The sequence below is a fragment of the Zingiber officinale genome, chromosome 6A (genome assembly GCF_018446385.1).
Source record: "Zingiber officinale cultivar Zhangliang chromosome 6A, Zo_v1.1, whole genome shotgun sequence".
Classification (NCBI taxonomy): domain Eukaryota; kingdom Viridiplantae; phylum Streptophyta; class Magnoliopsida; order Zingiberales; family Zingiberaceae; genus Zingiber; species Zingiber officinale.
Genome location: NC_055997.1, coordinates 108333146 through 108345585, shown reverse-complemented (window position 1 = coordinate 108345585; position 12440 = coordinate 108333146). Strand labels below are relative to the sequence as shown.

The 12440-nt window shown below is 36.0% G+C and overlaps 1 protein-coding gene across 1 annotated transcript; it reads left to right on the top strand.

Moving 5' to 3' along the window:
• Positions 1 to 4461: 4461 nt before the first annotated feature.
• LOC121994293 lies at positions 4462 to 4951 on the top strand. The gene has a single exon (XM_042548381.1). It carries the CDS (start codon positions 4509 to 4511, stop codon positions 4779 to 4781), a length of 273 nt encoding a protein of 90 aa, XP_042404315.1. The 5' UTR covers positions 4462 to 4508; the 3' UTR covers positions 4782 to 4951.
• Positions 4952 to 12440: the final 7489 nt, after the last annotated feature.

Here is a 12440-nt window from a genome sequence, read left to right as displayed (position 1 = left end):
TCATTAGGGTGAATTAAAAAATACTCATACTAGATAGTTCATCAATTATTAAATAAATTATCCATTAAAAAATTCATCTTATTAATTTATTGAAATGGGAATTCAATTTTTGCACCAGCCACTTTTGTAATCTATCTAAAGACTTTGTTTAGTTGGGTGTAATTTAATTGAACTTGTAATGTTACATTTAATTTGTAATATAATGTAATATTTATTATATTACTAAGTTTGATAATATAATATATGTAATATTTAATTACAAGGATGATTACATTTTTTTTTGTCAATTATTTTTTATAAGAAATGTAATTCGTATTATTATAAAATGATAAAAATATTTTGAGACTTCTACCAGCGGTCGTTGCACCTCTGCGCAGTGGCGGATCCAGACACAAAAGTAAGGGGTGCTCAAAGAAAGGAGTTCGAACTTGTCTTCCTTCTCGCTGCTCCTCAGACTGCATCATACTAATGGAATTTTCCAGGAGTAAGGGGGTGCTCAAGCACACCCCCGCTCCCCCCTAGATCCGCCACTGTCTCTGCCGGAGCTTGCGGGCGATGGGCGACGACCGACAACGACAGACTAGGAGTATATTAAGTATTCAAATTTTAATTAAAATATGATCTCATAATATAATCGAATTACATATAATTATTTTGTAGTTCAAACTATAAAACTTCACTATTTTTTAATAAGATTTCATTATATTATAAATTTAAAAATAAATTAAATAAAATAATCAATCTTATAACATAATTCTAATTACATTATAAAGATATATTATATTATAAGACATATTACACCCTATCAAAAGCCATCAAAGAGTTAGGCACTAATTTGGATATGGTACGTGCAAGTGATAATTCATGTGCATTTAAAATAAAATTTAAAAAATGACGTTGAAATCGAAAACCCTAAAATTGGGCTGCTCGCATCGAATGGACTTGCGGCCCAATTGGGTAGGCAACACAGCCCCAAAAAGGGGCTTGCTGGGAAGCTTTGTAATGCATTTGCTTTCGTGTTGCCTTTTGTTTTTATGCAACTTTTTTTTATTTTCTTTCGGGAAAAGGAAGTGGATTATTAATATTTACAAGGACAGTTATAATCATATCCAACGAGAATTATTGTGAAAGGGATTGAATGGCATGTCGATTTATTAGTGAGACACTCCATTATCGTTTATCACCATCCAGTGAGCTTTTTCGTATCCATCCACTTGTGAGAGAGTGGCCTCCAACTTTAGCCTTTATTGTTTTTTTTTCTTAAACTATGTATATCTGTCATATAATGAATTTTTGCAATAATTAAAATTCTTGAATTTAATATCCACTACATTTGATATAATTAAAAAAGGGCGGTGTTTTAACAATATCTAATAAAGGGTGTGTTTTTTTATTTTTTTCCCATCATACTATTTTTATCAAAATAAATAAATAAATAAATAAATCTTAAAAATGTAGTGGTCCGCAAATTTAATTCCTTTTTTAATAGACGCTAAAGACAATTAAAACGGATGTACATTAATTAATCAAAGAGCCGATTCGGAATCCAGCAGAAAAGCAGTTTGGCTGCCGAGTTCCCCAACAAGCTGGCCCCACCCCCACACAAATGCAGTTTGGGCACCTCCGATGCCAATCATGCTTCATGTTTTTTCCCTTCACCCCCTCGAAATGATTTATTTTTTATTGAACTCCTCAGTTACTGATCCCGTCTTTTGTCTGTTTACCACGAAGGACAGATTGATGAAAAAAAGATGGATCGTACTCGAAGAAAGAACAAGGAAAAGAAAGAGAGCAAGGTGAGAGAGCTCGTGGTGAGTAAAGAAAAGAAAAAAAAAGAAAAGGCTCCTTATGGCATCCGTACTTGTAGAATCTCTTTTATGAGTTTATTCATTATCATATTTTTTGTCATATCAAAAACTAAAAAATCTTATACACCTCTCTATTATAAAAAAAAAAACATTTAATAATTTTTTTTATGGATTTTATACATTTCATCATATATATTTCTCATATGCTTCGTCAAAATCAACCAAGGAGATTCTTCTAATTATAGGAGGGAGCTCCTTCATTACATCTATGTCAAGGAACTCTCATTGAGAATACTTTTATGTATTTGTTAGGAGTTAAGGACGAGTGGACTATGAAGTCATCCTTGATCTCACACTAGCTACAAAGGATGTGTCTTAGAGGGGGAAAAATAGTTGGTCCGTGTCATTTTACGGATGAATAATCAAACAAAAAAGAATCATGGGTTCTTAATTTTCTTAATTGTGACAAAATATAATTTGTATAATTTTGGACTAATAAACTATTAATAGACCATTAGAAAGAAATATTACATTGGAAAATAAATAAATTTAAAATATCCTATAACATATATTGTAAAATTTTAAATATAATAAAGTTTTACATTAATATATTAAAGGGCAAAAGTAAAAACAACGCCCCCTTTTATAGAATCATCAAAGAAGTATTCCACTTTATTTTTTTTATCAAAAGAGTATCATATCTCCTATAAAATGATACAAATATCATATGATACATTGTATGATTTTGACACGCACACTCCCACTTATATTACCATCTAAATCGGATCATGTCGTAGAAACTATGATTTCATTGTTATTATATGGTTAACATCTATAATTTAATAGTTGTTATAACATATATGTTAAATAAATTTTAAAATGTCATAACTTTTAACTTGACTTCAATAATAGGATGCAAAATATATAAAATCGAAGATCTCTTAATGAGCTTCGATTTGATATATTGTATATTTCATTATTTAATCATAATTAAAATTTATACCTCTAAAAATTATCATTTATAGTTGCTGCAGGTACCATTTTATAACTGCTATATATGTATACTATGTAAATTTGAAAGATTATAACTTTTAACTTAAATTGAACCAGTAGTACCGTGAGGGAAAGATGAAAAGAACCCCCATCGGGGAGTGAAATAGAACATGAAATCGTGAGCTCCCAAGCAGTGGAAGGAGAATACAATTTCTGACTGCGTGCCCGTTGAAGAATGAGTCGGCGACTCATAGGCAGTGGCTTGGTTAAGGGAACCCACCGGAGCCGTAGCGAAAGCGAGTCTTCATAGGACGATTGTCACTACTTATGAATCCGAACCTGGGTGATCTATCCATGACCAGGATGAAGCTTGGGTGAAACTAAGTGGAGGTCCGAACCGATTGATGTTATATATCAAATGAAGATATTTGAACGAACTTCGATGTAATATATTGTATGTGTCATAGTTCAACTAAAATTAAATGTTATAATTTTTTAAAGTTGAACTTATAGTTGTAACAACTACGATTTATAGTTGCTACAATCGAGTCATCACATAGTTGTAGGAGCTGTAATTTCATAATTGTTATATTGTTTATGTTGGATAAATTTTGAGAGGTCATAATTTTTTATTCAGGTTGAACTACATAACACATAATCTATCAAATCAAATATCTATAAACAAGTTTTGATTTAATATACTGTGTGTATCGTGATTTAATCTAATCAAAAGTTATAAATTATTAAAGTTGAATTTGTAATTGTAGACTTATAAAAGTTATAATTTCATAATTACTATAATTGAAATGTTGCATAGTTGTAGCAGTTATGATTTCAATAGTATTATATTGTGATTTGATTTAAATGGAAATATAGATGGAGTGTCCGTCCATTTATAAAAATGATGGGATGTTTTTTTTTTATAAAAAAATAATAAAAGTAGGACGTAGCTTTGATGATAGGATAACATAGGCATCCATTTTTATTTTTGTCCTATATTAAATGATAGCATATGAAATAATATGATTTCGTAAGAATTTTATATACCATTTAATATGTTCATGCATTGGTGTTTAAAATTTTACAGTTAATATATTAAAATTTTAAATAATCGTATTCTGTGATTATAATAAATTATTGATTACAAACTGTTGTAAGCAATTTTAATCAACTTATTTAATATTATTATAATAATTTTGATTAAATTATTTCATTATGTATTAATTTGCATTAATATTAGAGAAGTTTCAATCATTTGATTAAATTGAAATAATTTTAATAACGGTAAAGTAGTTTTAGTTAAAAATACTCCAATTATAGTAATTTCAACCAAAATTATTATAAGAATATTTAAATAATCTAGATCAAATTAGAATAGTTTAAACTAGCGGTGAAGAAGTTCAACGTAGCCAATATAAAATTGGTTTTAAAAATATCATAATAATTTCAATAAAAATTAGTATAGCAGAAATAAGTTTAGTAAAAAAAATATTGTAATGGATCAAAACTATTAAAATCGTGTTAAAGCAATTTCGATAAACAATGAAGTTATTTTAATTAGAATTAGAGCAATATATAAGAAGTGTTTTGAAAATACTGTTAAATTCTAGGGGGCATGTAGAAAAACTAAGACATATATTTATTACTCCGTCCCTCTTTCCAACTCTCCCATTCGTCCCTCTCCCTTTCATTTCCCCCTTCTTCACTATGGAGAAGTGCAGATCCTTCCCGGCGTCCTCCTCCTCCGCCTACTCCTCCTTCTCCTCCTCGCCCTCCGACGGAGGAGGGTTTGGGTACGACAACCGGTCCAAATCCTACAGCTTCAACGGACCTAGCGGGGCGACTGATCCCGAGCAAAAGCGCAAGCGCCGCATCGCGTCGTACAACTCCTTCGCCATGGAGCGCAAGCTCAAGTCCTCCCTCTCCAGCAGCTTCAAGTGGATCAAGAACAAGTTCTCCGACGCCATCCACGACCTCTAGGATCCCTCATCACTGTATACGTGTGCGGATCGCTAGCTTTTGTTTCTTAGGGATTTGGGTTGTTCTGTTTCCGATCGATGAATTACTTACTTCCTGATTGATTCAAAGGCGGACAAATCATCAGGTTGGTGTTTGTAAATTAGTATTGAATCCGTCGGTGCTTTGATCTATTCCTGCCTCTCCTTCACCATGATCCAACTACTTCCATATACACGCGCGTGGATCCGCTTTTTTTTTTTCTTTCTTTCTTTTTTTAGGGATTTGGCTTGCTCTGTTCTAGATCAACTACTGCTCGATTCATCCAAAGGCAAACAAATGATCAGGCGGTGTTAATGTTTATAATCAGTATTGAATCTTTCGATGCTATCTGGTTTCTGTGTTTAAAATGTCGATCTCTTTGCGAATCATAAGTTTTTTTTTTTCTTGATCATTGATCTGATTGACATGATCTCACAGGCCAAGCGTTCGGGGAGGTGCACACAGTAATAAAGCGAATATTTGGCAGAGAATATACGAACGACATTGGATCGAGCTTTATTTACTCAAGCATGTTCTTGAAAGGATTCAAAGAAGAGCTTGAATGCTTGATTGTGTTCTTATACAACGACAGCTAACCACCGTAGTGAACGAGCGATCAGAGCAGCACTAGTGATGGGATGTTAGTGGGTGGCATGATCATCCATCGATCGCTTTCTAGTGACGGGCGCACGATTATCTGTTGATGGTGCGTAAATTACATGTGGTGGGCGAAATACCAAGAAAATAACTGGTGATTATAAAATAAATAAAATAAAGTTTTTCTTTTTTTGGAAAGGAATAATTAAAAAATAAATATCATGAATGAATTTTACATTATGACTTCATCGTTAATAATTACTCATCGTTAGCCATCACACTAGTTGATTAATAAATTAACATCTTGGATAAAAAATAGTGTTAATAGATTAATAGATCAGGACCCACTTTATTTTAAATTAGTATATTATGTCTTTTATTTAAAAAAACTATATGATCTAACTTACTTTAAAATAATTATAAAAGTTACTTACTAGACGCTATTAACTAACTATTATAATATTACAAGGAGTTAGTTGTTATTGTTGGATTGATATGTATGTGAGAGGGGGGTAAATCATATGATTTTTAAAATATATCGTCTTTTCTTTTTAAAATCTAAAAACAAAGTACGTAGCGAAGAAAAAAAAAAAAGAAAACAAGAATAAAGAACACAAGAAAACACAGTCAATTTACTTAGTTTGGAGCCTTCGACGATTTCTACTTCAAGACCCAAGTCTCGCGGACGTATCGATGGGTAATCCACTAAAAAATCTCTTCCGGTACCTCCGGAAAAGGAAATCAAGTACAAGAAAATTAGAACAAGTGCAACACATTGCACTTGTCCTTTTGTAGTAATTAAGTCCACAAATATAACTTGTTACCAACACGTAAGGATCGAGTGTGAGAGCATTCGTGTGTTGGTGTGGTCTACCGGCCGCGATTGGAAGTCGTCGGAACAGTCGTCGGGCGTAGTAGCTTCGTAGTAGAGTCGTAGCAGGAGTCTGGAGTAGTCGAAAGCTCAAACGGATGTGCAGTAGTTCGTATATGAGTGTTGTATTGAAGCCTTCTTGAGACTGCGTTATATAAGGCATGGAAGGCGCCTTCCATAGTTGTTGAAGGCGCCTTCAACCTGGAAAATTCGATCCGGAACAGTTAGGCACTTATCCACGACGAAGTCAGAATTTCATCCTGCGGAAGGCGTCTTCTATGAACACTACGGAGGTGCCTTCGGACACTATTCATCCGAAGGTAAATTTGCTCCTTTTGTCCTACAAAATAATGTTAGTCCAAATAATCTGCAAAACAAGTATTAGGAAAGTAATAATAATAAGTAGTAATTAGTTTATGCCCTCCCAAGACCATAAACTAGTCAAAGTATCATATTAGGTATCCAAAATAGACCTAATTTGGACTGACACCTATTATCCCCTCAACCATGATGCGTTCTCACACGATCACTCTCTTCCAGTGACTTACCTTAACTTACCACGTTGTTAGTTGTCTGATTCGTAGATCCAACTAGACTTCGTGCCAGATATTCGGTCGACCCGTTGACCTATCTGGACTCTCTTAGATATGTCAACTCTTGCACACTGGGTTAGTACAATAGATAAAATAGTAAAGTAAACCAGTGTCAACATATTTCAGGATTCGCTGGTTCGATCAACCGCACGGTCACACATTACCTAGGGTTACTTCCCTAGGGTTGCCTAGTTTCACTCACCAGGACTTCCTCCACCTAGCTGTTGGTTGCTACTCGGAATACCGTCCTAGTTCCCCCATACAAAAAATTTGTACAAGCATAGAACTATCCTAGCTACCCATGTGCTCTACTGAAGTTAAATTTGGATTGCAAACGATGCTTAACATTATTAATCCAAATTGTCCTTCAGAAGTTAAACTTGGATTGGAAACGATACTTCACATTTTTACTCAAAGTTTAACCGATGTGATATTCCTAAGTTAAACCATATTACAAAAGTTATCAAATATTTATTTCAAAGATCGACTTTCAGGTTAAACATGACGAGGCACTATGTCTTCTTGGATATGAGATCATCCACCACTTCCTAGACAAAACATCACAAAGAAATCAGATATTTAACTTCTTACAGTAAACTAGATTTAACTATAGAAACCTTAATAGAAACATATTATCGAAACATGAAATTGAAAAATAAAATCAATAACAAAAACGATAACTTAAAATCGATAGTCTCTTGTGTTTTGTTTTACAAGATCTATACAAAGAACATGAACTAGTAATGATGCGGAATCAAATAACTAGTTATACCATTCTTTGTAGCTTATAAACCTCTTGATCTTCTGCTGTATTCCTCTCCTTCTCTTGGACGTTGTGTGGGCGACGATCTACCAAGATGAAATCCACCCAAGCTCCTTTTTTTCCTCCAAGTCTCTTAAGCCACCAAGGGATGCCAAAATAGGAAACTTTCTTCCTTTCTTCTCCTTCTTCTTCTCCTTCTAGTAACCGGCCACCTATGTAGAGTCTTCTCCTTTTTCCTTCAAGTTTCGACCACCTTGGAATATGGATGCTGACCTTAGAAAGAAGACAAGAAGAGAAGAAGGAAGGTGTGTCATTGGCCTAAGGAAGAAAGAGGGAGGAAGGGGCCGGCCACACCAAGAAAAAAAGAGGAGAGAATAGGGTTGTGTCTATCATGAGACACCCTCTCATTCTCTTTTATAATTCTTGGTTAAGGCAAAAAAGGAAAGTTTTAAACATAATTAAAACTTCCTTATTTATGGCCTCCCTTTAAAAAAGAAAATTTTAACAACAATTAAAATATCTCTTTTCTATATTTCCTATTATACATGGCAATAAAGAAAAGTTTTAAATTTAATCTCTCTCTTTTAAACATGTAGACAACTACAAAAGAAGAAAGATTAATTAAAACTTCTCCTTTTAAAACATGGTTACAAAAAGGAAAGTTTTATCAAAAAATAAAATCTCTCTTTTAAACATTATACATAACTACAGATAAGGAAAGATTTTAACAAAATTTAAATCTCTCTTTAATCCTTTGTAGATAGCTATAAAAGGAAAGATTTTAAAATTTTAAAACTCTCTTTTAAAAACCATGAAAATGGCTATAAAAGGAAATTTTTTAACAAAATTAAAATCTTTCTTTTAACCATTATAGATAACCACAAAAGAGAAAGATTTTAACAAAATAAAATCTCTCTTTTAACCATTGTAGATTACTACAAATAAGGAAAGATTTAACAAAATTTTGTTTACAAAACTTCCTTTTATTTTACTTTGGCCGACCCCATGCTTAGTCACCAAGCATGGCTTGGCCGACCCCTACTTGGGCTCCATGAAGGGCTTGGCCGGCCCTAGCTTGGGCTCCAAGCTTGGCTTGGTCGGGCATAACAAGATGGGTAAGAAGGTTGGCTTTAAGTGGATATAAGACTTTATAAATAAGAGGCTACAACAGAGACCGAGAGGAGGAATTGGTTTTGGTCTCCTGATGAGCTTGAGCTTTCCGTGTTCACCCCAAACACTCAACTCAAGTTCATCAATAATAACTCATACCACTAAAAAGTTATTATTACACTACCGCACCAATCTCATATTATAATATGAGTTCCTTCTTATTATGAGTGCGTTAGTCTCCATGTGTTTAAGATATCGAATGCCTTCAAATGGTCGTGCTCAATACACTCATAGTGTACTAGTGTAATTTTATAGTCAAGATAAACTAACACCAAATTACATTACAACCACTCCAATGGTTTGCCCTATTCCATCTTGGTTGTGAGCTAATATTTATAATTTATACAGAACTGATAACATGATCTTCTGTATGTCACCTCACACCATGTTATCTATAATATAAATTAAATGGACAACTACACTTAGCATAAATGTAGACTTTTGACCAATATGTTTCTTATAAATGTTTAACCAAAAAGCTAGGCTTTTAGTATACATCCTAACACTAGCTTCACTCACTAAGGCCCGACTTCACTCACCAGGACTTCCACCACCTAATTTCACTCACTAAGCCCCGACTTCACTCACTAGGACTTCGACCGCCTAGCCTCACTCACTAGGGTCCAACTTCACTCACTAGGACTTCCACCATCTAGCTTCACTCATTAGGGTCTGATTTCACTCACCAGAACTTCCACTTGCCTAACCTCTAGTTAGGACTTCTCACTAGCCTATCCTTCAATTAGGACTTACCCTTCTTAGTCATCTAGTCCTGACCAGATTACTCTCTTCCAAACATCAAGTCCTGTTTGGATTAACCCTTGGTCAAATTGATCAAATTTATATGTATTGTCAAACATCGAAACCCTAGAGATCAATTGCACCAATAATTATAATCATAATTGACTCTTTGAGCTCCCTCTAATAATGATGGAGCCAGGTGTAAGCTTCCCCAGGTTATAGCCCGGGTGGACCAGTTAAAATGGTATATATTTTACCTATTAATGCCATTGATTTTTTATTCCTAATTAAAGAAATAGGGTTTTTAGCAGTGGCAGATCCAGGGATTTAAGCATGGAGGGGTGATCACGATCTGAGCTGAGTGCGACCAATTTTTACATTAAACAATGAGAGGTTGTTGGTTGCTACTCGGAATACCGTTCTAGTTCCCCTGTACAAAAATTTGTATAAGCATAGAACTATCTTAGCTACCCATGTGCTTTACTGAAGTTAAATTTGGATTGCAAACGATGCTTAACATTATTAATCCAAATTGTCCTTCAGAAGTTAAACTTAGATTGGAAATGATACTTAACATTTTTACTCCAAGTTTGACCGATGTGATCTTCCTAAGTTAAACCATATTACAGAAGTTAATTAAATATCTATTTCAAAGATCGGCTTCCAGGTTAAACATGACGAGACACTAGACCTTCTTGGGTATGAGATCATCCACCACTTCCTAGATAAAACCTTTCAAAGAAATCGGAGATTTAACTTCTTACAGTAAACTAGGTTTAACTACAGAGACCTTAATAAAAACACAATATCGAAACATGAAATTGAAAAATAAAATCGATAACAAAACAATAACCTAAAACCGATAGTCTCTTGTGTTTAGTTTTTCAAGATCTATACAAAGAAGATGAACTAGTTATGACGCGAAAACAAATAACTAGTTATACCTTTCTTAGTAGCTTATAGAACTCTTGACCTTCTGTTGTGTTCCTCTCCTCCTCTTGGACGTCGTATGAGCGACGATCTACCAAGATGAAATCCACCCAAGCTTATTCCTTTGCTTCCAAGTTTCGGCCACCAACTAACCTCCAAGGGATGCTATGTTAGGACCAAAAGTAGCTAGAGGGGGGGTGAATAGCTCGTCGCATTCGCTCGGTGCTCGGCGTTGCTTGTTCCTTCAAAGATGTGCAGCGGAAAATACAGAAACAAACACACAACACTAACACGGTTGGTTTTACTTGGTATCCACCTCACAAGAGGTGACTAATCCAAGGATCCACACCAACACACACACCCTCCACTAGATAAAACTCTCCTTTGTGGTAACTACCAAGGGCGGAGAAGCCCTACAATACTCAATACAAGAAGAGAGGGAAAGGATACAAGAAATACAAGCTTACAAGCTTACAATGAGTACAAAACCCTAACCCTAGCTTCTCTTCTTGGCTTTGATCCGCCTCTTGACTTGGAGAGCTTCCAAGATCCTTCAAGAGCTGGCGATCTGAGCTTTGTGAGCGTTGTGGAGGAGTTGGCGAGAGCTCTAGAGTGAATCGGAGAAGTTGTTTTTTCAGCCATCGAACGCCTGCAGCTATAAACGACGCCAACGGTCGGATCCCGATCGATTCGAATGTTCCCAATCGATCGGGGAGGCTTTGGATCGATCCACGGATCGATCCAGAGCGCCTCTGTGCTCTGGAAACGCGCCTGGATCGATCCACGGATCGATCCAGCGCTTATCGCGCGAAGTAGCCGCGTCCCAATCGATCCACTGATCGATTGGGACCTCTGGATCGATCCACGGATCGATCCAGAAGCTCTCTGTTCGCTGGGATCGATCCACTGATCGATCCAGAGCCTGGATCGATCCACTGATCGATCCAGCACTTGGTTTTTGTCCAAAACCAAGTCCTAAACCTCCCAAACCAACATCCGGTCAACCTTGACCTGTTGGTATGTCATGCCTAGCATCTAGTCACTCCCTTGACCTGCTAGGACTCCCTTACCAAGTGTCCGATCAATCCCTTTGACCCACTTGGACTTTTCTCTGTGCCAAGTATCCGGTCAATCCCTTTGACCTACTTGGACTTTTCTTTCATGCCAAGTATCCAGTCAATCCTTTGACCTACTTGGACTTCCCAGCACCAGATGTTCGATCATCCTTGATCCATCTGGATTTTCCCTTGCCTGGCTTCACTCACCAGAACTTTCACCTAGCTTCACTCACTAGGGCTTTCACCTGGCTTCACTCACCAGGATTTCCATCTGCCTAGCTTCACTCACTAGGACTTTCACCTGGCTTCACTCACCAGGATTTCCATCTGCCTAGCTTCACTCACTAGGACTTCCTTCTGCCTGGCTTCACTCACCAGGACTTTTCTTCTGCCTAGCTTCACTCACTAGGCCTTTCATTTTGCCTGACATCCCAGTTAGGACTTCCCAGTCAAGTATCCAGTCAACCTTGACCTACTTGACTCTTCTTCAATCAATATCTTATTGTCAAACATCTAAACCCAAACCAAGACTCAGCTTGGTTACCCAGGTCAACCTTGACCTGTAGGATATTGCACCAACAATCTCCCCCTTTTTGATGTTTGACAATACCACAATAACACTTACAATCCCATATGTAAGTTAGGCTAATCCCATAGCCTCCTTCTTCATGCCACTAGGTAATGAAAGCATAAATTAAGCTCTTCATTCTCCCCCTAAGAGGGCAAACTCCCTCTAGGTAATGAAAGCCTAACTTACTCCCTTTCATGAGTCCTTTCATTCTCCCCCTATGACCTTCCCATAGGTAATGAAGGACTAAGGTCCATACATTCTCCCCTATTGGCACACATCAACCCATCGTTGGACACACATCAACCTATGCTCCAATTCTGGGCACACTTCAACAAATCCATTTGTTG